General features: G+C 41.9%; 1 protein-coding gene across 1 annotated transcript in view; it reads right to left on the reverse strand.

Annotated features, from left to right (window-relative positions):
• Positions 1 to 876: 876 nt before the first annotated feature.
• The window catches only part of LOC309368763 (uncharacterized protein), a 65,626-nt gene continuing 39,667 nt past the window's right edge, over positions 877 to 26,835 (reverse strand). The window contains exons 11-22 of the mRNA XM_081909073.1: positions 26,290 to 26,680; positions 17,439 to 17,566; positions 15,920 to 15,988; positions 15,099 to 15,348; positions 10,305 to 10,497; positions 8,970 to 9,135; positions 6,261 to 6,326; positions 5,309 to 5,432; positions 4,539 to 4,675; positions 3,870 to 3,998; positions 3,293 to 3,442; positions 877 to 2,899 (exon numbers count right to left, since the gene is read on the reverse strand). Coding sequence (XP_081765199.1) covers positions 2,499 to 2,899; positions 3,293 to 3,442; positions 3,870 to 3,998; positions 4,539 to 4,675; positions 5,309 to 5,432; positions 6,261 to 6,326; positions 8,970 to 9,135; positions 10,305 to 10,497; positions 15,099 to 15,348; positions 15,920 to 15,988; positions 17,439 to 17,566; positions 26,290 to 26,680 — 2,204 coding nt within the window. The 3' untranslated portion in view covers positions 877 to 2,498. The remainder of the gene's footprint in view (positions 2,900 to 3,292; positions 3,443 to 3,869; positions 3,999 to 4,538; positions 4,676 to 5,308; positions 5,433 to 6,260; positions 6,327 to 8,969; positions 9,136 to 10,304; positions 10,498 to 15,098; positions 15,349 to 15,919; positions 15,989 to 17,438; positions 17,567 to 26,289; positions 26,681 to 26,835) is intronic.

The following is a 26,835-nucleotide window of genomic DNA, read 5'->3' on the forward strand; positions in this document are numbered from 1 at the left end:
TGGGCAGAACGATGGGGGTAGAGACACTCCTTCAGGTATACAATAAAACTAGAACGTCTATGGGATAAAAAGGTGGGATTTCAGCAGTAAGTTACAGGATATACACTGCTTGGAAATGAACCCGAACATTTGCAGGGGCAAACAGTACTGAAAGCGGGATGTGAGTGACTGCTCCAAAAGCATCAGGAACACAGATCGCCATTAATGTGCAATTTTTTAAAAAATGACCGCTGAACAGCCGTCATGTTACACCCCTCCTCACAAAAATTGTGCAAACAAATCAGGATGAAGCCACCAGCCTGAGACCCAAACAGCATGATTATTTTAAAATTGTGCAACAGCCTTTATGAATCCAAGACTGTTTCCTGAGAGCATGACCTGCCTCATCATAGAAATTATGCTTTCCTGTAGGCACAAACACAAGATTCTCTTAACATTAAAAAAAAATATGCTTTGTAAATACAAGCAATGTGGATTGAATATGTTAAATGATAATTAAAAGTTTCATGAGTAAAATATATAGAGCAGAAGCATATTGTCATAATGACTATATTGTGGGATTAGTTAAGTAATGCTGCTTTGCTATATTCCTGTTCAGCATAAAGTCCAAACCACTTCATCCTTCCTGAACATTTTTGTCAATAAAAAAAATGTATATCATTGTCCATTCACCAATTTATCATGGTTGGAGTTATTTCACAAGTAAGTTTCTTACAGTTTGACACTGCTGGTTCTGTGAACGAGCCTGAGACCTCCGGGTATAGGGGGTTATATTAATTCAATAAATAATAATAATAATATATTTTACATTTTACTTTTTAGTATTCTAAATCAATAAAAGAACTGGAAGTTAAAAACATTTTTACCTCTGAAACATTACATGTTTATCCGTAAAAAAATGTATTTCCTGAGAATCATTACTATTCATAACAACAACCATAGAAGGCAAATATTGCAAAGGAACAAACAGCGTTATGGTACTTTAAGCCAGAGAGTTGTATCCAACTACACAGAATAAACCCATTTACATTAATGGACCTCAGTCATGTTTATTGCTTTTGATGGGTCTACTCTATGTTGGATTCACTGATAATTATTTTATTACGACATAAGCATTCATGGACTAGAGTCCTGTTCACTCAATGTATGAAGCATTGATATAAGTAAGGATAGGCAAACTTGTTCATTTCAATTTTCCCAGTTTTCCAATCTTAGGTCCACATTTCCATATCAGTTTGTGAATTTTTCTTTTGAGTTCTCATTAAAATCCATCAGCATTTTAATGCAAATTACTCCTGTTATACACATGCTCATACGTGATTTGCCTAAGACACATTTTTGCAAATCAACATCCTCTAAAATGATGCATTTCTGTATGTTATTTTCATGTATATGCACATTTTTATGGACACTTAACCCGAGTATATGCATTTTTCTACAAATTAATTGTCTGGAAAAATACATTGCAAAGTTCAGAGAAGTGTGAATTTTGAAGAATGGCCATTTCCATGATGTTTGTGAATTAAAGCAAATTTGGGGCATGTGTGTGTATGAATTTGCAGGGGAAGAATAAGCAGTGAGGGGCAAGGGAAATAAAATATAAAAAATACAATCTATTACATCAAAACTTAAACGAAAGTCAAATATAAACACAGTGACAATTCACAAAGTAACCCAACTACTCCCTGAATATTGCAAAGGGTGAGTTCAAATGAAATGGTGCATATAAGAGGCTTCAAATGATTTCAGACACGTCTAAGTCAGTCAAGTGTTACCATAATACAGTAAGAGTAAACAATGAAAAAACTGCAAGGTTGAATTTCAGCAGAACAAAGAAACAATTGGTCAAATGTAGCTAGGGTCTGCGTGTTCACAGAAAGAGACTTCCATTAGGGTTGCCATACATCCAGAATTTCCCGGACATGGCTAGAATTTGGTCGTAGGAAACAGTGTCCATGTGGAAATCGCTGAACAGTGTCCAGATTTTCACTTTTTGAAGTAAGGCAGCCCTGCTTCCATGGATCTGTCTCTAGCCAGGTGGTGTATCAGGCACAAAGACCTATGCTCCAGATGTGATTCCCTTCTGTGAGCCAACCTTTTGCACAAAGCTAAAATCCCATTGATAGGCTGATTGGCAGGACGAGGAAGGCGGTGGTCTAGATTCACTAAACAGCCGGTTGTCAGCATTTCAGCTTTCTCTAAAACAGGATACATGGGTATAGCTGATCCACATGCATTCAGCTGGAGTGTAGCCACTGTGTGTAGTTTTCCTCCCACAACAAGAGAAACAAACGAAAAACCCTGCTCATCGTACATTAGTAGAAATAAGTCGTTTCAAGTTGATCATTTTTTTGTTTGAAACACCATGTGAATTTGGTACATTAAGAAACACTAGTGGAAGCGATGTTGTCAAAAGAGTCTGTTTACCATGTACAAATGGTAGCTGTAACAGCATCATCCATCAAGGTAGCCTTTTGAAACAGCTGTGCCAGGAGTTGTTAAAGGGATACGAGGGTTTCTGTTGTATTGAGAGAGGTTGGCACCAAAGGTAGTTCTGGAGAAATCTGGTGTCCTGGTGGCATTCGGTATCTGACCTTTTTCCAGAACTTGGTATTTGCAGAATAAGAATGCTTCTTCGTAAGGTCACCTTTCCATCTAATGGCTCCCTGCTTTTGCTTGATGTATCTAATGGATTCTGGCAAGCTGCTGTAATCCTCTATTTTACCCATTTCGATCAGAATGACTTTCATTCCAGCACTTTCACTCATAAGGGCATTGTACAAAGCTATTTGCTCCTCAGGAACCCCTTGTGATATACTGTAGGTTTGGAATCCTGGTACTAAAATAATGATTAGCCTTCTGCTTTGCTTAATGGTTTCATCAATAACGTTGACTATAGCTGTAAATTAAATAAATAAATAAGATAAATACCACATCAAATATGGGCTTCTGCAAGTTAATCACCTACTTTTTGTGATATTCATGGATTCTTATCGATGCAGGAATTTTTCTTAGGAGGGAAAATCCCAGATATCTGACTATATGCACATAACATAATGATGCCTTGGGATTTGAAATACGTATTTAACTCTGTGTGGGTATCCAACTTTGGCTCAAAAGCAAGCAAGCAGGATGGAAAGCTTTGTGCTCCATATTAAACAGAACTGCAGGATGACTATCAGTTATTGCAAGTTATTAACACCTCATTAGTTTATGGATGAGACTGAGACAACCTCTTTCGTTTAAAAAACAATAAGGATGAATGAATGCTTTTTTTCTTTTCTTTTTTTACCTTTTCCTGGTAAGTCATCCCGGCCAAGGATAAATAGATTATACCCACACTTTTTCTCCAAAACCTCAGGAAGCACTTTCAGAGCAAAACAATCTTGGGTATCCGTTTTTGGATACAGTACGTAGGCATCATAGATCTTGCCATCTGAAACTGAACACCACATGTAAACCTCTAATATTTTACTCGGTTCCTTCCCATACCACTCTAGTCGTTTTTTAACCTAGGATTTTGCACGCGAGGAGCTGGCATTGTGGCTACTTCCAAAGCCAACATGGTCAGCTGCTGGAAGTGATGAGGCAGAGATGAGCCACATTACTAGCCCTGCCCACCTGGGTTTCTACAGCAACAGCATGGAAGGTGCAAGGGGGTGGCACCTCTGATAACAAAATAATCGGCACTGAATCTCAGCCATTAGCAACTGTCTTGCAACCACTCCATCTGTAGATATCACATGACTACAGCCGCCCATTGCTTTGCTATGGCATGCTTCCCGCACCCCCTTCTTTGCTTTTATTTTTGTGGCCGCAGATACGGGCACTGCATTCTTTCCCTTTCGCAGTAAATAATATACCATTACCTTTTTTATGAAGAAAAGGGTGGCACGACTTCCGATACCAGAGTACAAGCTCAATCTTGAACAATGCGCAGATTAGCACAGGAATAAAAATGAGCAACACCAGTGCAATCAGTCCCAAGATATTTTTGGCTGAAATGGGAAAAAAAATGAAAATAAAATAGTGGAGCCACTCAGATGTACCAGGATCAGACAAGCAATACATATATGAATATTTCAAAGTAGGGTATGCAACTGGGATCCCACTAGGACAGGAATTGGAAATGTTGGGCCCTCCAGGTGTTAGAATCATAGAATTGTAGAGTTGGAAGGGACCAGAAGGGTCATCTAGTCCAGCTAGATGCATTGCAGAATAGAAGATGGACCACAACTCCCATTATCCTAGAGCAGGGGTCAGCAAACTTTTTCAGCAGGAGGCTGGTCCACTCTCCCTCATATCTTGTGGGGGACCGGACTATATTTTGAGGGGGGAAATATGAATGAATTCCTATGCCCCACAAATAACCCAGAGATGCATTTTAAATAAAAGCACACATTCTACTCATCTAAAAACACGCTGATTCCTGAGGGTCCTCAACCCTCCAGAGGCAATTTGGAAGGTGTGTTTATTCATTTGCATTCTTCACAATTATTCATTTTTTTACTAATAAAAATACCAGATGACATACGTACGTGGGCGTTGTATTAAGAAGTATGCAGCTACTTCGCCTGCCTGGCAAACAAACCGCTGGTCATAATCTTCATTTTTCACCTCATTGATGGTCAGAGGGACTACATAAGCCCATGCTCCTTCAACAGGGAAGTCTTTTCTGTTCAAAAAGTAGTAGAAGTACACATTGAAAATATGTTCTAAAGGGGCATTGTGGGGATTGCAGCAAAGGATTTCCAGGTGCAAAAACTGCAGCCCAGATTTAAACTAGCTGTTTGGTGGACAAGGTCACATCACTCACTCTTGGGCCGATTCAATCTACCCTGTCATGCAGCTGTGCAGATTTTATACACGGCCATTTTCTAAACGAGATCCTGTGTGGAATCTGCTGTGGACAAAGCTGAAGGACAGAAGTGTCCCATGCCATTTGTCATGAGTACACAACGAGAGGAAACAAATCATGCTGGATTTATTTACGTTAAAAATAGATATTGCAATTTCTTTCCACTTCTATTACTTTCTTTCACACACCTTTAAACCAATTTTCTGCTTTTTTTCTATTACACATTGCAACTGAGTAGATTGGAAGTCTAACACAAAGGTGGGGTGAGGGGTGAGGGATGGTGGTGGGAAAATGAAGTATTTGTGGGACTGAGTGTGGGTATGTATGAATATTTTTAAGGATTGTATGAAATGTATGTTTGCATGTTTGTATATTCGAAACGTGTGTATTAATGCTGAATTATTTTAGTAATAATAACTTGTTTAAAATTTTAAAAAAAGATATACTTACTCGAATCCTTCTTCAATTCTACCTTTAAACAGGAAGTTTACTGGAGTATTATTGACTTTCCAGGTGATGCTATTTAAAGAGTTTCTGTAACTTGACACATTGCACATCGTAAATATTTTGGAGCCTGCAAAATTCATTATCAGAAAATGGCCATAAGACACTTTCAATAAATTGTAGTTGTACAATCATGTGACTATCATCACATCTTCTGGTATATAATCTCTCAGTCTTTGTGCTAATGTAGTGTTTCAGTGATGTCTACACTGGATGAAAGATGCAGGATCCTCAAAGATGTGCTTTACGGGAAGGCTGGATTCAGGCACCAGGCCTGTTGACAGGCCAACCTTGCATTATAAAGATGTCTTCAAATGGGACAAGAAGGCTGGCAACATTAACCCCAATGTTTGGGTATCCCTTGCAGATGACTGCAGGGCATGAAGACAGACAGTGAGGTCATATATCCACAACAGTGCCCAGAAGAGACCTCTGAGAGAAGCACAGAGAGAAGAAATGCCATGGTACATCTGTAACAGTGAAACTAGAGGCCTTAATCTGCCCATCTGCAACAAAACATGTCTCTCCCATATTGGTCTCTACAGCCACAGCAGGCACAACTCTCCAACAGTTTGACTTCACCTGATGGCAAACTCTTCCATCACCTCTTGAGACAGATGGATATCAACGACAACAAGAGTAAACCATGCAGAAAATACAATTATCAGAGCTCTGCAGATTTCAAAAACTATTTAGGGGGAAAATTCTGTAGCAAAAGCAGGGGGACACTGAACAGTCAAATAAGGAACTACTTAGAAAGTGCAATGCTAGCGATAACTACTGGTAACAGTGCCTTCGACTCATGGAAATAATGAAATGATTGGGTTCTTGTTCATTTTGTGTTGCTGTAGGTATTTTTGTTCGGCCAGTTAAAATATGAAAGTACTAAATGACTTACCAAGTTCAGCTTCAATAGTATTATTTCTGGGGTACAGAATCTCAGTTCTTTTCTTTGGTTCATTCGCTAGCAACAGAAGAAGACAGAAATATTTTTATAAGATCAGATAGAGAACAACAACTCTTTTGGGGGATGGGATTTCCATAGTAGTTCAGATAATAGATATGGTCAATATATAATAATAGATATTGTCTTGATGATGGGAGAAAGAGTCCAGGCCTCAGTGTGGCCCAGAAGTCTTTACAACAGAAGATGTTCCCTAGACTCCAGGGCAGGTAGCCACACCCAGGCAAAATCTCAGGGAGATGGCAGAGAGCTCTCTCCACCCCAGCTGGGTGGAGTTTATTATTTAATTTCCACTCCTTCCTTCCTTCCTTCCTTCCTTCCTTCCTTCCTTCCTTCGGAAGCCAGAAACTGGAAGCCAAAGTCTGCTAGAGAAGAAAGTAAGGAGAAAGTCAGGGGAGAAGCCAAATGCCCTAACTCGATACTCTCCTGAACTACTATCAGGACTGGTTTGAGACATTTTGCTGCCAAAGGCAGAACAGCAAATGCCTTGCCCACAAACAGTGTGACAGACACCCATACTAAATATGGGCGTTGGGTAACATGACCAATTTTATGAGTATGCTAAAAGACACAACTCTCCTGTTTTTAACACAGGAGAGGTCTGGAATTGACTGTTTGTGGCAGCGTTTGTGAGTCAGCAGAAGCAAGGTATTGTGCTTCTTTGAAGACTGTCCCTTCTCCACTCCCAGAGGTTCAATGTATGAGGAAGTAGCATACGGTGAATTTTTTGTAAGAGAACAGTGAGGGCCAGAGGAACCAGCTTGCAAGTGTGATGGGGGTGGGGGGAATCACACGCATGAGCACAGCAGAGCACCTTCCTCCCTAAACTGGGCAGAAGCTTCCAAGGCTTTGGGAAGGAGGCACCAGGGGAACATTTAGGGGACTAGCCTAGTCCCCGCTAGTCCACTGACCACATGCCACTGGTATGAGGATGCACTTCTGAAACAAGACAAAACTATTTATTTAACGGCATTTAATGAGGATTCCAAATGTGACGGTTACATAAACAAGGCACAAAACTTGGTCCAAAGCACACACTCTTTGCAAAGAGCTTTAAACCACGCTCTTTTTAAAATCAAGTCTCAATATAGACTTTTCCCACCTAGACAAACCAGCAACACTCACTCAACCCTTTGTAGGGTTTCCCCTTCCCCTTCAGGGAATCAAACTGGGTTGCCCTGCCTGGTTAAAACTTGTTCTTGACAGAGCAGGTAGCTATCCAACTCACTAACTGGCAGTCAATTCTCTATCTGAGCTCACTCAGACAGATCTAGGTCCTAGCCATCTGCCCTCACCGACCAACAGTCTCTGACTGTTAAACTTCCAGCTTCTCAATTTCTGACCTGTCAATCCCTCCTGATTGGCTGATGGCCCAACCAGCTCTCACTGGTTGCTGGGTCCCCAGGAGGCTGACCCAGGGCCTGTCCATCACACACAATACCAAAGACTGGCAAAGATATTTCAGCACCTGATCCAGAAAATCACACAGCCACCTCTCCCTGGGAGTAAAATGATGATGAATTAAATAACTAACAGTCTGCTGTGTTTTCATGGCAACTCAAAGTCGGCTGTTTGAGATAGCCACCTCACTCATAGTAGGGCTGGCTCTGGGTACCCGGTGACTCTGCTTTCTGCAGCATCTGGCCTCCCATTTCCCCCAGCAGGGGATCTTGTCTGCCCTCTGCTGGTGGATTCTGCCTGAACGATAGCCAGGATTGCCTTTCAAGGATTTCAAAGAGCCCCTCCCTCTTTTCCTAACTCAGACAACTGTGCCCAAACTCCACAGGGCAGCAACCAAGGACAAGGACTTTCAAAAGTGGGGAGTGTTTTCCTGCAAGTGCAAAATACAATAAGTACAACTCCACATCTCTATCTTGTGGCCTGCCCAGAGAGAACATGGGGTGCTTCCAAACTGTGCTTTTACTGCATAATAGCCATGCTTTGCTCACTAACCTTTTACAGGGCAGCTAGATAAGCTGTAAAAAAAACTGAATATGAGAACAAATTGGCCAACATATAGACAACTATTGAAAGAAGAACAAGGGAAACTCAGATTAAAACCCTTTGAGGAGATATGTCAATATGAAACTGAGAGATGGCATTATATACAACTAGGAAGTATATTTAATTCTGATCAAAAGAAAGGCTTTGCAAAAAAAGGATTCAAAATTCAATATTATAATAATTCAAAACAATAAGAAATTGCTATCTAAAACATATAATCTTTTACTGGACTGGGAATTGATGGATGAAGAAGTGAAAGAAACGGTGATTAAATGGGCCCAAGATGTCGGACATACTATTTATCTAGAGCAATGGGAGAAACTCTGGTGAGAAGATATTCTATTTACCGCCTTGTATACAATCAAAGAAAATTTTATCAAGATGTTCCATAGGTGGTAGTTAACACCAGTTAAGTTGGCAAAGATATATAAATTGAAATCCAACCTTTGTTGGAGATGTGGCAAAGAAATAGGAACAACAATCCATATGTGATGGAAGTGTGAGGAAATCTCTAGGGAGACCTCATAAAACTAAAAATGGATTAAAGTTTTAAAATTAAAACTGCATACAAACCCATTACATAGGGAATATTTGTACAAAATACAGGCTTTACCAAGGGACTAAAACATAAAGATTTACCTTTAACAATCACAAAAATGCTCCTTGAAACATTATATTGATTCCCCAAATAAGTGTACGTTATTTTACATTCATATTTTCCCTTATCATCTTCTCTCACGTTGTTTATTACAAGATATGATTGCAAGACAAAAACTCGTTCATCCTGCTGCACTGCCTTGCATTCCTAAAAGCAAACAAAAGTTCAGTTTAAATGCACACAGAATGTGAAAAGTACACACTATTTGCTCATGCTTAGTTTGGCTTATCCTAAACAAATCCCTATATAGAGTCTTATGCTAAAGAAATTCACTGTAGAGGAAGGCAAAACTAAGAGAAATTATAATGTTCCTCTGTTTTATATAATGTACGCAATAACTATTCAGTCAAACATTCAGCATGAAGAGCAATATTCTACACTGACCTTTTTAAAAAGCACCATAGTGACTTTTTCTTATGAAATAACCTGGTTGTATTATGTTAATATATGTTACATGATTTGTTTTGAGTAAAGAGGCAAAGTGGCAAGCGTGTGTCTGCCTGCCCTGTACACTTTATGCTGTAATGAGCTCTGGAGAAGTTGCAACGTACTAAATTTATGTGCCATCCCATTTATGTCTAGTTTGAGACTAAGCTGCCTAAGAGAATATGCAGTTCCAAACCCACGCTTGTTGAGAAAACTGGAATGAAGGGAGTTGCCTGCCTTGGGCTCACTTCCAGTTTCATAACCCAGATGGGAAAATAAATTATTTTAATTGTAGCCTGGGAGATTTTGCTGGAGAAAATAAGCGGGCAATGGAAGGGGTGAGGGTTCTTTCCCCACCTGATGATACTTAGCAATAATAATAATAATAATAATAATAATAATAATAATAATAATAATAATAATAATAATTTATTATTTATACCCCACCCATCTGGCTTGGCTTCCCCAGCCACTCTGGGCGGCTTCCAATATTAAAATACCGTAATACATCAAACATTAAAAACTTCCCTAAACAGGGCTGCCTTCAGATGTCTTCTAAAGTCTGATAGTTGTTGTTCTCTTTGACATCTGGTGGGAGGGCGGGTGCCACTACCAAGAAGGCCTTCTGCCTGGTTCCTTGTAACTTGGCTTCTCGCAGTGAGGGAACCGCCAGAAGGCCCTTGGCACTGGACCTGAGCGTCCAGGTAGAACGATGGGGGTGGAGACACTCCTTCAGATATACTCCCCATCCCCACTGCCCTGGCTCTTCAGTTGTGAGAGAAATGTGGCATTGAGAAGTTACTAACATTAACGTTACGTTAAGTATTCTTTAGAAGAAAAGAAGTGACAGGGAAGTACCACAGAAGAGGGGGACCTATAAGGATCTGTACCTTATACCAACGAACAGACAAAAAATCCAGCTCTCGTCCCAAGTCCTCTGTGTTAGAACACACAATCTTTGCAGCTGATCCTTTTGGTACCGTTTGATTGTAGCTGGACTTCTCATTAAAACAGAGAGCGGCACTGTCATTGACAACCAGTATTCTAATCCTATTTCTGTAGCATATTGTCGAATTCTGGTAACTAAACATGAAAGTGTCAGAGTTAAAATTACTTCAGTTTTATGCTTTTGCAGCGTAAGCATACCCACAGCCATTCCAAGTGTTACCCCCCACCCTCACAATTATTATCTTGCACTCTTTCCTTCTCACTAATCCCAAAGGAGCTCCTAGCATAAGATAAGGAAGGTGGCTGTTTGGATACCTTTTGTTATAGCGACAACGCAATAGCAAGCACAGTTTTGTTACCAAATAGACCCCTGTCTACTTTATTGAGGCTGCAATCTTAAACTCCAAAGTAAGTCCCATTGAACTCATAGGGGTGTACTTCAGCCTAGACTAGGGGCATGGGTGTAGCCAGAGGGGCATGGAAGCAGCTCCCCCACCCCTAAATCAAATAAATAAATAAATAATACTTCACTAAAAGTAGAAATAATCAGAATATTTGAAATTGAAATGCACACTGCGGTCACTTGGATTATATTGTGAAAGGTTTTCAGCAAATCCAAGAAAAGTAGTTTTAGTCTAGATTTAAAAAAAATAATAATAAAAATGTCTGTTCTTTGTAATTTTGCAAAATATACTCGTTAACCACATGAAAGGTACTCCCTGACATCAATTTTTTATTTAACTTAGTTTTCAAATGACTGAAGATTTTGATAGCTTTTTCTGAAAACTTGGCGTCAGAAGAAAGTACCGTATTTTTCACTCTATAAGATGCACCAGACCACATGACACACCTAGTTTTTGGAGGAGGAAAACAAGAAAAAAAAATATTCTGAATCTCACAAGCCAGAACAGCAAGAGGGATCGCTGCGCAGTGAAAGCAGCAATCCCTCTTGCTGTTCTGGCTTCTGGGATAGCTGCGCAGCCTGCGTTCGCTCCTTAAGATGCACACACATTTCCCCTTACTTTTTAGGAGGGAAAAAGTGAATATTATAGAGCAAAAAATACGGTAATTTTAAAACAACTGTTGTTGAAATGTTTCATTCTGAAGCTGCTAGACAGAGCCAGATAGAGGATGGTGACAGGTAGGTGTCTTGCCCCCATCACAACATAAATCCTGGCTTCCCCCATGACTAGGGGTGGGGATGGTCAGGCCTGACCTCCAGGCCTCCTCCAGCCCTCCAGGCTTCTCTGTCTCACCCCCAGGACTATTTCCAGACCCCTCGCTGGGCCTGATTCATACTCTCCTTGAGTATTCTTTGCCTGGGTGGATGTGTACTTGAACTGTAAGAAGGCCTTTCTTGAGTGGATGGGGGATAAAGAGAAATGCATGACTATCCTATGGTAAAAAGTTAAAATTTACATTCAGTGATCCGCCCACTTCTTGGTCCCACCCATGTGGCTCTTGAAAAGTTATGTAAGAGGAAATGTGGCCCTCAGGCAGAAAAAAAGGATTTCTCACCCTTGGAGAAGACACATATAGGATTGTACTTCTTGGACCAAATATGTAAACAAATGGAAATGGGGAAATAGATGGTCATAAACGAATACCCACTAAAATTACAGGACCAAAATCTGACGCTTCCATACCTAAGGGTGCAACATCTGAAATCTCCCAATTTGCAAAGGAATCGTTTCTAATAGATCTCTGCCAAAATAGTTCAATCTGGTTGCCCAATGGAAGAGCACAGTCATTCCAATCTTACGTCAGTTTGAAGGTTTTCCAAAACAAAACCTTTTAGTCGTTTACCAGTGTTTTTTAACGATGTTTTGAAAACGTTCGGATTGTCCTGGACTTAGGCAATATTGCTGGAATGCAAGCACAAACACTGAAATAAACTGGAATGTGCACATTCCACAGTCAAATAACTGTGAATGCCTGAAGAAATGCTTTCATCCAGAGAGTGTAGTTTTACTGAACTTCATCGAGTTGAGGATTAGGTGATGGGAGGATAAACTAAAGATTACCAGTCATCTTAGGACAAAGATAGATGGCATACCATTTTGGCTGAATGGCTTTGTGCAATGGAAAAGGGGGTCAGGAATTAATGTTGGAAAATACTAAGCAATGGGATGCTCTGACTGGTATGAGTCAAACACATTCAGAACTGTTATACAATCATATGTCAGTCAATTAGAATTATGAGAACTTCGAATGAAATCTGACAATATTCCCCAAAAGGCAGTCATCCCTCAGCAAAAATAACAAAAAGTCTCAAGTCACCATAAAGACTAGCAAGTGTATACAGTGGTACCTTGGGTTAAGAACTTAATTCATTCTGGAGGTCCGTTCTTAACCTGAAACTGTTCTTAACCTGAGGTACCACTTTAGCTAATGGGGCCTCCCGCTGCCACCGCATAATTTCTGTTCTCATCCTGAAGCACAGTTCTTAACCTGAGGTACTATTTCTGGGATAGCAGAGTCTGTAACCTGAAGCATCTGTAACCTGAAGCGTATGTAACCTGAGGTACCACTGTATAAGTTTTGTATACTTTCCACTTAAGATAGTGCTGCATGGAACAGATCAAATGGACTGCAGTCCATGAAAGCTTAGACCACAATGAATTTGTGGGTCTTTAAGGTACCACAAGAGTCTTTGCTGTTAAGATTCTTCAGTGAGAACTTCCAATGAAAGTGTAGCTGGCAATGGGGAGCCAAACTTTTGAAGGCAAAAACAGGTATTACCATTTTGTCTATAAACATGAACGTTGGGGGCAGCATTCAAGGTATGCTATACAAGCACCCTAAAGTTAAACCCTGACATGTCACACTTTGAAAGCCACTCTAGTGGAGCACTTGCAAAAGTTCAACCTTCTAATGCCCATTTAAAGGTAAAGGGACCCCTGACCATTAGGTCCAGTCATGGCCGACTCTTGGGTTTTGGCGCTCATCTCGCTTTATTGGCCGAGGGAGCCGGCATACAGCTTCTGGGTCATGTGGCCAGCATGATTAAGTTGCTTCTGGCAAACCAGAGCAGCGCACAGAAATGCCGTTTACCTTCCCGCCGGAGCGGTACCTATTTATCTACTTGCACTTTGACATGCTTTCAAACTGCTAGGTTGGCAGGAGCAGGGACCGAGCAACAGGAGCTCGACCCGTCACGGGGATTCAAACCGCCGACCTTCTGATCGGCAAGTCCTAGGCTCTGTGATTTAACCCACAGCGCCACCCGCGTCCCAATGCCCATTTAGAGCACCTGTAAAAAGTTTAGTGGTGCTCGTGGAACACCAACCTCAGCCACCTCCCCCTTTCCTTGCCCTCGAGGAGCCAGGGACTCCCCTCAGTAATGGGGAAGGCAGTAGAAGTAACCGCATACACTGCTGCTCCCCAGCGGGACATCTATTCTTGTCGGGGAGGGAGATGAAAGTATGGCCCAGCATCTCTTGTGGAAATTGATGCAAATAGCTTCAAGGGCCTTCTTCCCAGTGGAAATTAATGGAAACAGCATTGTGTTACCACTGGGCATACTGGAACATGAACTCCCAAACCTTACCTGGTGGAAATGGATGTTTCTAATATGAGTGGAGAGCCAGCTTCCACCTTCTGCCTTCCCTATGGCTGCAGGTAAGTTGCTGGGCCTGGGAGTAGCAGGAGAAGGTGCTTGAGGTTGAAGTCAAACAGTCTTTGTTTACACCAAGCTGTGAACACAGACTTGCTCCACTTGCAAGGAATCAAATTGGGTGCTTTTGTATGCGATTTTTGTTTTCGTTTTGCTTTTGAGTGGAATGTTCAATCTAGATGGCCCTTGGGGTCCCTTCCGATTCTACGATTCTATGATCTGCAACCTCTCTCCAAAGTACAGCCTCAAGCAGCAATTAAACAATATCTGCTTATCTCAGATTTGTTGCACTGGGAAATACAGTGGTACCTTGGTTCTCAAACGCCTTGGTACTCAAACAACTTGGAACCCAAACACTGCAAACCTGGAAGTAAGTCTTCCGGTTTGCAAACTTTTTTCGGAAGCTGAACATGCTCCGTTTTGAGTATTACGCTTTCGATTTGTGTGTTTCACCTCCAATTTGAGTGCCACGCTTCCGTTTTGAGTGTTACGCTGAGGTCTGTCTGTTTTTGCTATTTATTTTGCGTTTTTGTTTTTGCAAAAAAAAAATTGTTTTTGTGACTGTGTGGAACCCAGTTCAGCTACTGATTGATTGATTGATTGATTGATTGATTGTGTGACTGCAGTACATTGTTTATTGCTTTCATTTTATGGATCAATGATCTCATTAGCATAGCTGTCAACCTTCCCTTTTTTTGCGGGAAATTCCCTTATTCCAGTGCTGTTTCCCGCTGCTTCCCGCTGCTATCCCGGATTGTTAGATATCCCGTAGACTGTCCCTGGGACTGGTGAGGCTGCTGATCCCTTATTTTCGAGGCTGCTGATCCCTTATTTTCAAATCTGAAAGTTGACAGCTATGCTCATTAGATAGTAAAATTCATGTTAAATTGCTGTTTTAGGGGTTGTTTTTAAAAGTTTGGAACGGATTAATCCATTTTGCATTACTTTCTATGGGAAAGCGTGCCTTGGTTTTGGAATGCTTTGGTTTTGGAACCATCTTCCGGAACGGATTAATTTTGAGAACCCAGGTACCACTGTAGTCAGATTTCCAATGGTATAGCTTGAATTACCACCCTCCGCCATTTACACACATGCACCACAGTTAAATGCAAGTCCTGACCGTATAACACATTCATATAATCCAGAATCTTCATATCTTGCAGGAATAAACCACAGCTTTGTTCCACGTTGATGAATTCTGGAGGATGGGTCTTTCGTTATAGGTGTTTCATTTCCACTTGTGTACCAGCTGAAATTATAGGGTGTGTTTTCAAGGTCTGGTGTTGGGTAAAAAAAACAATGGCGTCCTAGAGGTTCTCCTTCAGCAACATATGGGTTAGCAATTTTAATATCCTGGACAATGCATTTCTCTGCAAGGAGGAGAGGAAATGTTTATTTTTAGTTTCGAGTGAGTTTTTTTATTGACTGTTAAAGGAGAAATCAACTTCGGCTAGCCGATAGGAGCCAACTACATCTACCCACAATGCTGCAAGTTAGGTAATCTTAGCTTATAGTGTCAGACTAGGACCTGGGAGACCAGGGTTCAAATCCCCACTAAACCATGAAGCTCACTGGGTGAACTTGGGCCAGGGATTGCCTCTCAGCCTGACCTACCTCACAGGGTTGTTGTGAGGAATTAAATGAGTTGGGGACAGCCATGTATACCACCTTGTGCTCCTTGGTAAAAACAAGGTGGACTACAGAGGTAATAAATAAACACATAATGTAAGAAATAAATAATAAGTTTAAACTTACCCTTGCATAATCGTTAACATACAAAGCAAATATCGGCAGCACAGCAGTGAAAAGCCAGAGTTTTAATCCTAGAGTATTTTGGGCATCTAACAAAGATTGCTGGTTTTCACTATTGCTTCGTGTCCGTCCCGCCCCCCTTTAAATATTTGGAAAGTTTCCCACAAAATCAATTTCTGTATCACCCACCTGATTTGAGTACATAGAAGAATGATAGCATAACAGTGCAGGAAATCCCTAATGAGGTCTTCATGTTTTACTACACGAAAGGAAAGAGAGAGAAAGATTCATTAATGCCCTTTTAATTTGATACGTAACCCCAAAACACTTTCATTATTATTTTTACTAGTAACTGGTATCTGAAGCTGCAAGAATGCGGTTTTTTCCTAGTTTTTTGTTCTCCCTCCTTCAAAAAAGTTTCTTAGCACTTCATGCAACAGAAACCAAAAGGAAAAGCCTTTCATCTTTCCATCTATGAACAGAAAATTATTCTCCTACAACATGGAGAATGGGGAAGCCTTTTTGGTGCTGACCATCCACAGTAAGGTGCAGCAACCTTAATAACTATTGTGCTCTAGTAACACAAATAGCTCTCTACGGAGAACCATATCCCTTTGAAAGTGCACAACATGTTAGTTCATGCACCAGCAAGCAAATGTTAAGTTTTCACGCACATACACAAAACTCATTCTGTTCCCACAGCTGGTCCAAGCCATCTACCTGCCCCAGTCAAACAAGATGATTTCTTCAACCCCTCATTCCATGAACAAAATCTTAATAAGGTTGCCAGCCTTGGAAAGGAGAACACTTCCTCCACTTCACCTGAGGGCAACAGGCTAGCTTAGCATGGCCTTTACAGCTCTCTCTGCTCCTCCATGAGCCCAGCACCTGCCCCTCCCCTGAGGTGGCTGCCTCACTCGGCCATTGTAGGTCCAACCCTTACTGCTACACCATTGCCTGGCCATATCTAGGCCTTGCTAGATATAGAGATGCCACCTGTTCCCTGGCAGGATATGTTTATGAGGAGATGAGTCTCAGCCCAAGGCGATTATCAGAATCACCACACGGTTGGGTCAGAAGAAAGTGGCTGGAACTTGTGAGAGAGTCATTGACTTCCACAGCCAATCCTAGCTCAACAACACACATCCCAGTATTAATATACACAGTTGCAAACATGCATTATATTTTGAGATAGCGGTTAAGCAGGTACATTTAAAAATGAAGCATTTGAAGTAACCTCAAGTGTAAGGAATAAGATCGCTGCAAATTCATTATTCAGTGACCAAAAGACACGGACAATTAAGGCAAAAGGTACAGCTACAACACATAAACAACAACAACACACCTAAAAAGTGAGAAATCAAAGCAATTTCCCACTTCCCTGGCCCACATAGTTAAGTAACTGTGACTCTAGCCTGTAATATAAGGCTGTAAAATCACAGAAGGATATTGTAATGATTCCATAGTTCATTAGCCACTGCTTGTAAGGTCAGGGCTGGGCCAAGACATTTGTTGCCTCAGGCAGTAGACAAGATGGCGTCCCCCTCTCCATTCCACATGCAGAAGTTGACTGGACTGGCAGCTGAATGTTATATTTGCAAAGGCACTAGGACCGCATCCTTCACTGCACCTGAGGTTAGCAAGCTTGTTTAGGGTGCCTCATGACACACAGAGCTCTGTCCACACCTTTCCCTTCAGCATTTGATACCTGAGGCAGCTGCCACACTCTGCTTCACGGTATGTTTGGCACCAAGCAATGCCCACAGAATATTTAGTAGGCTGTTATTCCTTACATAGTTATTATTGCTTTCATCCAGTTTTGCTTGAACTGCTCTTCTACAAGGACAGTAGAATCTAACAGTTATAATCACTAAAAGGAAAAAATTGACTCTTGCTGGGAGCTATCGATGCAGAATTAACCACAGGTATAAAAATTTTGCCCTGGCTGTCATCAATATTAAATTAAAGATAATTAACTACCTGAGATCATTTATGATCCTCTTTTGTCACCTGCCATTTTAGATCAAACATAATCATATTTATTTGTTGCTGGTTTCAATCTCAATTTTTGCATTATATTATTTTACTTTACTTCTATTCATTATTGTGGGGAAGACCATGAAGGATTTTCAAATTCCAGTTTTGAACTTTGGCCAATGGCAAGATACTACAGAAAAATCCCGAAAAGCTTCTCTGAAGGAATGGAGAGCCTCTCCTGAGCAATATTTATATTTGACCAATGGCAGCTAGAAAAGAAGTTGTTCTAATAATACAGTCATCTAACAGTGAGATTGTAAAAAAAAAAAAAAAGTGTATTTTCAACTAAGCTGTGAAAATCCAAGATGCTCAAGTCTCCCACTTTACTTTTTTTAAAAAAAAAAGATGGTTGTTTCTAACAGTTTGAAATATTACTTCTAGCCTCCATTCCTAGCTTCTGCTAAAATTATCAGTGCTTTAAAAGTATTTTCTTACTATCTCATAGAATCTTTAGGTCCAGGGTATCTCAGGAATCACCTGAACTCTCATATCCCAGCACAATCACTGAAATCATCTTCAGAAGCATTGCTGGTCCATCCCTGAGTTTGTGAGTCACATTTGACAACAATGAGAAACTGAGTCTTTAGTGTCATCGGTCCAGACACTCTGCCAATAGAGATTCAGTGTGTGTCTTCTGTGCCAACTTTTAAAACGCCTGATGAAAACTTTTTTATTCCACCAGCGCCTATGCAAGCAATCTCCTACAATGGTAAACCATTGTAAACTCATCTGCTTTTAATCATTTTTTAATGCTTTCATTGTATGGCTTTTATCTTTTTTAATGTTGTAAACCGCTTTGATACGGTTCATGGTTTAGCACTATACAAATATTTTTAATAAATAAATGTACATTCCTTTAAAAAGAAAACAATAGTATACCTTGGCAGGTCATACCAGCACATTAAGTTGCTCATTTCTAAATACTAAAGAATTTTCTCATTAACCTTTCTCAAATATTGGACAGTTATTGTTAGCCTTTATAAAGTTAATTCCACAAACCTGGGACAGAAGAGAATCAACCACCTTTCAGGTCCAAAAACTCTGTAGTGTCTCATGATGAAGCACCAAACATCTTCTTCCCAGAAAATTTCACCCCAAAGTTGCCTTGCCCCTTGTTACTGTAATCCTTCGTGGAAGAATAGAGTGTGGGTCTATTCTGGCAACAGTTCAATATAAAAAGGCTGGAAAGTCTACAGTACTCCTTAAATGGAAATACAAATGACGCATTAATATCTCAAAACACCCTTATGTCCGATGAGAGCTCAAAACAGCCATACCACATCTCTCTTTTTGAAGCTCTGTTGAAGAGAAAAACCTGTTGCTGCATTCTGATCTTCTCCTCTATAAAATCAGCTTTGGGCATTATGGAAGTGTGCACATTTGCTGATGGTGAAGACCATGAAATTTAGCACCCTGTGGAATAGTTCCATTGTACGGAATGCCTGGTGTATACCAAACTTGCCAGTGTACACTTCTCGCTGCGTAAGGAAAGCTACAGAAGCAAGTCTAATCCATATCCTACCGGATAGAAGTGGAAACCCACAAGCAGATGTGTGGCAAGAGCTTCACTCCTCTCCTTTAAACGGGTTTTACCAGTTTACAGAGTTGTAGGCAAGGAAGTTGTTAGGGCAGAGCAAACAATTATGCACCAACTTCAAAACAGCACAAATCAAAACTCTGAAAGGGGTGGCTTCCTTCCCAACATTTGTAGTGATGTGGGTGTGCTGAGCTCTCTCCAGAGACAAGTTGGAAAAGATAATCTCATCTGAAACAAACATGGAATTTCACGCAGGAAATTCTTCTGGCCCGATTGAGTAAGAGCCATCTGTATGACAGACCAAACAAGTTGAGAGGGAAAATGTGCTTAAAATGTATGGCATGTATGCAGTCCAGAGTCTAATATTACCCAGCTGCACCTCTGTTTCAAATCATGGTTGCTTCAGAAAGGAGGATGATATTTTTAAGCACCTCACTTTGAATTGTGGGAGTGCGGGGGGGGGGGGGAGAGCACAAGCACATGTGTCTGTGGTAATTCACAAGAAGAGAAGTCAAACTCTCTCAAATCTCAGCGGTTCCTTTGCTGCAAAACTAGTTGGAACAGTTCTTCAACTCTACATTGAAAGGGACCCTCCAAGAGCAGTAAAGAGCATGGCATCATGAAACCCGTGTGAGAGGAAGTCAAAGTACCAGGTCAAGAATGGAAAGAATGTCTGTCAAGTACCTGGAGAAGAGCTAAGAAATTGCCACATCATTTGCACTTGCAAAATGGCATGTACCAAACCCTAATGCACTTCCTTCTTAGGGGTTACCAGCTATGGAGTTGGCCACCTGGCCTACACATCACTTTTGCTGTAGTGATCACCACATCCTCATTTATATTGTTGGTCACCAGAGGTGTATCTAGGGGTTGGTGAAACCAGGGGGCACAAAAATCACCTATCATAGCAAGTCTGGTGCATATGTATGTTGCAATATGCCACTTCTGTCGCAGTGAGATCAAATGTGGCAGAACCTTCCTCGCACCACAGGACAAAAGTGTGTGAATATTTCCACCCTTCCACCTTGCCTCACCCTCACTCCAGATGCTTTGAATACTTGGATCCTGTAAAATGTACCATTTTGCCCCGCTTTATAAGATGCACTTTTCCCCTCCTAAAAAGTAAGGGGAAATGTGTGTGCGTCTTATGGAGCGAACGCAGGAGGGAGGCTCTGCTCAGCACTCCCTTTAAAGAACCGCGTGGAGCGTGTGTGCGGCTCCGCGCACTCTTTAAAGGGAGCGCGGCTCTTGGGGGAGCCTTCATCCAGCTGCTCGGGAGAGGCTGTGTGCGGCTATCCCATAAGCCAGGACAGCAAGAGGGATCGCTGCGCAGCGATCCTGCTTGCTTTACTGGCTTATGGCTTAGCGCACATGGCTCTGTCCCTTTCCCCACCTCCCAGAAAAGCGTGTGTGCTCTTGGGGGCTTTTTCCTCCTCGGGGATGCATACAGGCTCTGCTCAGCACTCCCTTTAAATAATATTTTTTTCCTTGCATTCCCCCTCTAAAAACTAGGTGCATCTTAGGGTCCGGTGCGTCTTATGGAGTGAAAAATACAGTAGTTATTCTAATGTGACTATCGTGGTAAAGTGATTTTTTTTCATTGGGAGGAGGGCTGATACAGCTCGTGGTCAAAGGCACAAGGGACCCTGGGTACACCTTTGTTGGTCACTGTAGGGAGTGGGTGTATATATAATCACCCCAAATGAGTGCCCCCTCACCATTACATTTGGGGTAGGTGGAAACGTTCTATGGGGTCTGCTGGGTGCATTGCGTATGGGTCAGGTAGTCTAGGATTTGCATATCTGAGGATCCCATTCATTTTCAGCGCAACGCAACCAACCCGACTTCTACATTCCCACCAGTATGCATAGCGCAATGAACTGCACAAACCCAAGTACACCTAGAAGTAAGCAACCTTTCTGTTGGGTGAATCAAACTTCTAGCTGCAAGACCCTCAATGCCCTTGGAGTACAGAAACAAAAGGAAAGGCCAACAGGAATTTACAGCGATGGCGACAGAACTTTCCATAGCTTTCAAAGTTTTACAAATAACAATTTCTGAGGCAAGTTGTGTATACCATATCCTTAGGCTAGAGCATGGTATGGAAATTCAGAGATACTTTCAAAACATGCAGACAATCTTAGCAGTGTTGATCCTTGGCATGTGCCCATTTTAATTGTCTATACATGTCTTGCTAATTTCCTGAGGCACAGTTCAAAATAGGTCTCAACAAGCAAAACTCAGAAATATATCTTCACCCAGCAAGAATACTCCAGACAGCCTTCTATTGCATGGACAGGCAGAGTCCCCCAAACCCTGGGCAGCCCCCGTGTGGAATAACGACTCAAGTCAATGTGCTATGGAATTAAAATTGGCCACAACTTTATTATGTTTCAGATGTGGGTAGACCTTGGCTCAGGCATTGGGCGTTTATCCCTCCCAGTCCCCCGCCGGGGATCTGGGGAATATCAGGGTTATCCAGTGTGTGGGGTGGATGGGCTGGCTCTGGAGAACATATGTTCAAGTAGAGAGAGCCCACCCCCATTACGCCGCCGTCGCAGGGGTGAGCAATGACGACCTCTAGGCGTACGGCCAAAGCCTCCCCCTAGAAACCCCTTTAACAGGGAACCCTGGTATCACCACTGCAAAGAGGAAGGGGGCGTGGGTCACCACTGCACGACCCCCCATTCAGGGAAGATAGACTAAAGGATTTCACCCAAGGCCTGATACCGCCAAAATTGTGACCTTTTGCTATGGGAAAGGCAAACCTGCCAATGCAGGAGAATTCATTTCTGGCCCTTCAACAGTGACCTTGACGTAGCAGCACCAGCGTACCTGTGGAGAAAAGGTTAACCTGCAAAAGAAGTCTTAACTGAGGGTGGGTAGGGTGGGAGAAGCTCTGGAGCCAACTGATGATTCCCAGGTAAGATCCTCCCTCTGTTGTGTGGGCAGGTGGTTCCTCCCCCTACCTGGCCTGATCACCTTGGCAATGCTTCCCCAGGCAGGATTGGACAATGACTGAGGTAGACCTCCAGGTATCCCACCTGGGGGGAGGTGAAGCCAAGCCTGTTCTAATGGTGCCGCATAGGGTCCAGGAGCTGCGCGCGACCACACAAAGGGCACCCCCCATTTAATGTGGGGAGTGGTCATTGTTGTGTCCACAATCGCAAGATCTAGTTCCTCATGAATCAATGCCAGTTCTTCAGAGCTCATTAGCATATGTGATCACGGGTTTTTTTTTTGGGGGGGGGGTAACCGTATGAATCAATTTTCACTTCCTGAACTCAGTTGCTATCTCATGACCACAGACTGAGATTTCAAAATCTTGAGTAGTTTGGTGTAATCCACAAATGTAGCCATCGTCACTGTACATCTGATTCCAGATCATTTGTGAATAAATTTAAAAGCAGAAGTCCCAATATAAATGCCATCGCAACACATTCTGCTTGCACCTTCCTTCTGCTTCGTTTAATCAGTCACCAATGCATAAGGAAATCTTTTTGTCTTAACACATGACTGCTAAATTCACTCAGGAGCTTTAAGGGAAGGACTTTGCCCAAAGCTTTTGGAAAACAAAATAGATGATGTCTACCAGATTAGCCCCGACTTCACGCTTGTTCGTATGCTTTCAAAGCACTCCAGAACACATGGCAAGACTTCCTGTTACATAAGCCATGCGGCAAGGCTTTAAGCTGCCTTTTCATTTCATAATAAGGCACTCAAGGAAGTAATCAATGAAGGTTAAAAACCATGCAATCATCTTATTTTATTTTAAATGTAAGCAAACCAGGATTGCTGCCAGTAATCGGGGACACCAAGAAAACAATGTAGGAGCTATTCAAGTCACAGACATGCCAAGGCAAACATATTTTTGCTTGCTGCCTGAACCTCACTTGGGGAGGAGCCAAGTTCACCTCTTGAGGCAGGAAATTTCAGAGTTTTGAAACTGCAGCAGGGAAGAACATCCCATGTTTCTGGCAACACCACCTCCAGAGATAAGGCACAGAACAGAGCCTCCCCAACAACCTGAGTGAGTGGGCAAGAGCACATGAGAAGTGTCCTTAGGAACCTACCTTAGATCTTCAGTTAGCTTTGAGGCACCTGACTCAGCATTGTCCACACTGAATGGCAAACAGCTCTCCAGGGTTTCATATAGGATTCTTTGGGGAGATGCCAGGAATTGAAGCCGTAACCTTCTGCCACTGAGCCACAGCTATTCTCTAAAAGTCCCTTTCAAGTAACCTGGTCTAAAGCTCCTGAAAGCTCAGAATGAGCAGAAAAGCCAGTGGGGTTGATAAAATTCCATTCCTTCTCAATATGGAGAGGGGATGCTTTTCCACACTCTCCTCCCCTACAAGATGAGGAGAGGTGGACTCTCCCACAGGGGCCATGTGGGCAACCACATGGGATGAAGTGCCCTATAGAAGTGGAGAACAGGCTATTTCAGCCCACTCCATAGCTGACTAATATCGAAGGCAGAGTAGTGTGTGGGCCTGTCAGACACATTGGGGTGAACGCTGGCTGAAAAGAAGAAGAAGAGGAGGAGGAGGAGGTGGAGGAGGAGGAGTTTGGATTTGATATCCCGCTTTATCACTACCCGAAGGAGTCTCAAAACTGCTAACATTCTCCTTTCCCTTCCTCCCCCACAACAAACACTCTGTGAGGTGAGTGGGGCTGAGAGACTTCAAAGAAGTGTGACTGGCCCAAGGTCACCCAGCAGCTGCATGTGGAGGAGCGGGGAAGCGAACCCGGTTCACCAGATTACGAGTCCACCGCTCTTAACCACCACACCACACTGAGAGGGTCACAGTGTGCATGTCATGTTCATATACCCAAGGGACGCAGATGGCGCTGTGGTCCAAACCACGGAGCCTCTTGGACTTGCCGATTGGAAGGTCAGCAGTTTGAATCCGCGTGACAGGGTGAGCTCCCGTTGCTCTTTCCCAGCTCCTGCCAACCTAGCAGTTTGAAAGCATGCCAGTGCAAGTAGATAAATAGGTACTGATGTGGTAGGAAGGTAAATGATGTTTCCGTGCGCTCTGGCTTCCGTCATGGTGTTGCGTTACTCCAGAAGCGGTTTAGTCATGCTGCCCACATGACCCGGAAAGCTGTCTATGGACAAATGCCGGCTCCCTCGGCCTGAAGCGAGATGAGCGCCGCAACCCATAGTTGCCATTGACTGGACTTAACCATCCAGGGGTCATTTACCTTTTATCTTTACCTTACCCAAGGAGTAAAGGAGTATGCAGTGAGGGGGAGGAGTTCCCTCAGGCCTTGCTGGGTGATCACAGCATGCGCCTGGTAGTTGGCTCAGAAGATGGGAAAGCTGAAATACCTCCAGCAACCCACCTCACTGCCTGAACCTCATTGGTTTTGATTAATTTGGTTGAATCATTCTGAATATTCTCTAGTTGTTATATTTTAATAAATATAACCTGATACCCATCTAACTTGTCTCGAGTCTTATTAGGTGTGTTGGCAAATATAGTATATGTGATTTTTTTTTTTTAAGGCATCATGGGGTCTTTTAAAGCCAAAAGGTAGAATAAATATACTCTAAATAAATAAATAGCCATATACTTTTTTAAAAAAAACCTAGCAACAACAAAAAGTTAAAACTTTAACTGCCCCATTTCAGACAAGTTTCTAAAGTATTTTCAAAGGCAAATCCACAGAATGTGTGTTAAGAGTTGCCCAGCCTTGATGTCAACAAGGCATTAATGATCATGGCTGTGGGACAACGGTCAGTTTTTGACAGGTCTAATTGATTGCTTAAAATTGATGTTACCTTATCTCTTTCCTGGAGAATTGCAAAGTAGCTAGAGTTCTGCAACCAACTGCACTTTTTTTGTTGGCTATATCTCATTTCAGGTTTTAAAAGAACTCTTGGGGGAACAGCATCTTGTTAATTAGACAATTAGCTCTAAAACATCCTGTCTGGTTTTCTAATTGATATAGCTGCTCAGGTGCCTTCTTCCTCAACAATGCTTCAGATGTGGGTTTCGCCAAACCATCCACAATAGAGGCAGATATAAAAATTTCATAGGAATCAGTGTATTGTGCAAGTTAAATGAATTATTACATAATTACAACAAAATTATTTCACCTATAGAAATAATCACACAGTTGTACAAAAAAAGATGATGCCACTTTCTAGTCTTACATATTTGGTTGAGATTTAAAACGTCAAATCTGGGCTTCCACGCTAGAGAATGCAGCCTCTAAAAATAGTGTGAAACATTACATATCATAGAGATACAGTTAAAGTGCTCATGAGTCTGCAAATGTTTGGCCATTTTGAAACATCATGCAAATAATCTTTTCAGAAGTGTAAAAAATATTTACCATCTAATAACTTCACTTAAAGTCACTCATGTGATTTTTTTTTCTGCATTAAAGACTATGGCATTACAATTTAATTAAAATGTGAATAAATCACAGAGAATTCACACTCTTGCTTTTACATCTGCTTACTGGTAAGACAATCCACCCCAAAAATATGGTGCTCTCTTACTGTTTTTCTCCTTGGGAGATACCGTAATAATATGCATAGTATATGGAATTATCCTTTAAAAGGGGAACGAACAAGTATTGGACAAATGAAGCAGCTATTTAAGCTGTTCCAAGTGAGCCCTTATGTTTCAGGTTAAAACCTGATTACATATAAAGTCTGCACATGGTAGGGGGAAACACAGTTTCCTTCACATTCGCTTCCTTCCTCTGTAAAACAATTTTTGGCTCAAGCATTCACATTTTGCCATTTGTCCAAGGAACTCACTGAACCAAACCAGAAGCTTCCTAGGACCGTGGCTGATCGCATCCTGGTAGAGAAGACTCTTCCCAAGTGATCAAAAGTAGACATTCCTAGGGACCGCAACTCTCAACAGCCGCTTTCTGGGGTTATTCATGCAGCACACCTGGAACTATGCCTTGCACCCATTGTTTGAACATGTTCAAGAGAACAGTGCATATGTGGTCTTGTTACAACCCTTCTGGTATCCAAGGAGAGTTAAAAAGTACTGGCAGCAAATGAAACTCGGAGGAAGGTGGTCTTCGGCTGGCTGGCATTTGGTACCGTACATTTTTCCAAAACTTTGTTGATGCCCTTTGAGATTTCTCCGAAAGGCCTTCTTCCCACCTGAGCACTCCATGTTTTTGTTTAAGGTATTTTAATGATTCTGGCATGTTGTCATAGTCTTTGATTTTATCCAGCTCAATCAGTATCACTTTAACTCCATCCCGAATAAGAGCGCTGTACACTGCAATTTCATGCTCAGAGGTCAGTCTCTGTGTGCTGAAGCAGGATGAGTCCGGTACCAAGACAATGATCACTCTTCTGCATTGCTTCAGAGTTTCGTCAGCAACGCTGACCACCGCTGCATGTAAAGGAAGCATCAGGATAGGTTAACTAAGGAATCATATGTACAACTAAATTTGTTTATAAATTAAACATTAAGACCGTTTAGTTTTCATGAAGAAACATCTAATTCAGGAAAAGACATCTGAAGGCAGCCCTGTTTAGGGAAGCTTT

This window comes from Podarcis melisellensis (genome assembly GCF_964234715.1).
Source record: "Podarcis melisellensis genome assembly, chromosome: 4".
In the NCBI taxonomy this organism is placed as follows: domain Eukaryota; kingdom Metazoa; phylum Chordata; class Lepidosauria; order Squamata; family Lacertidae; genus Podarcis; species Podarcis melisellensis.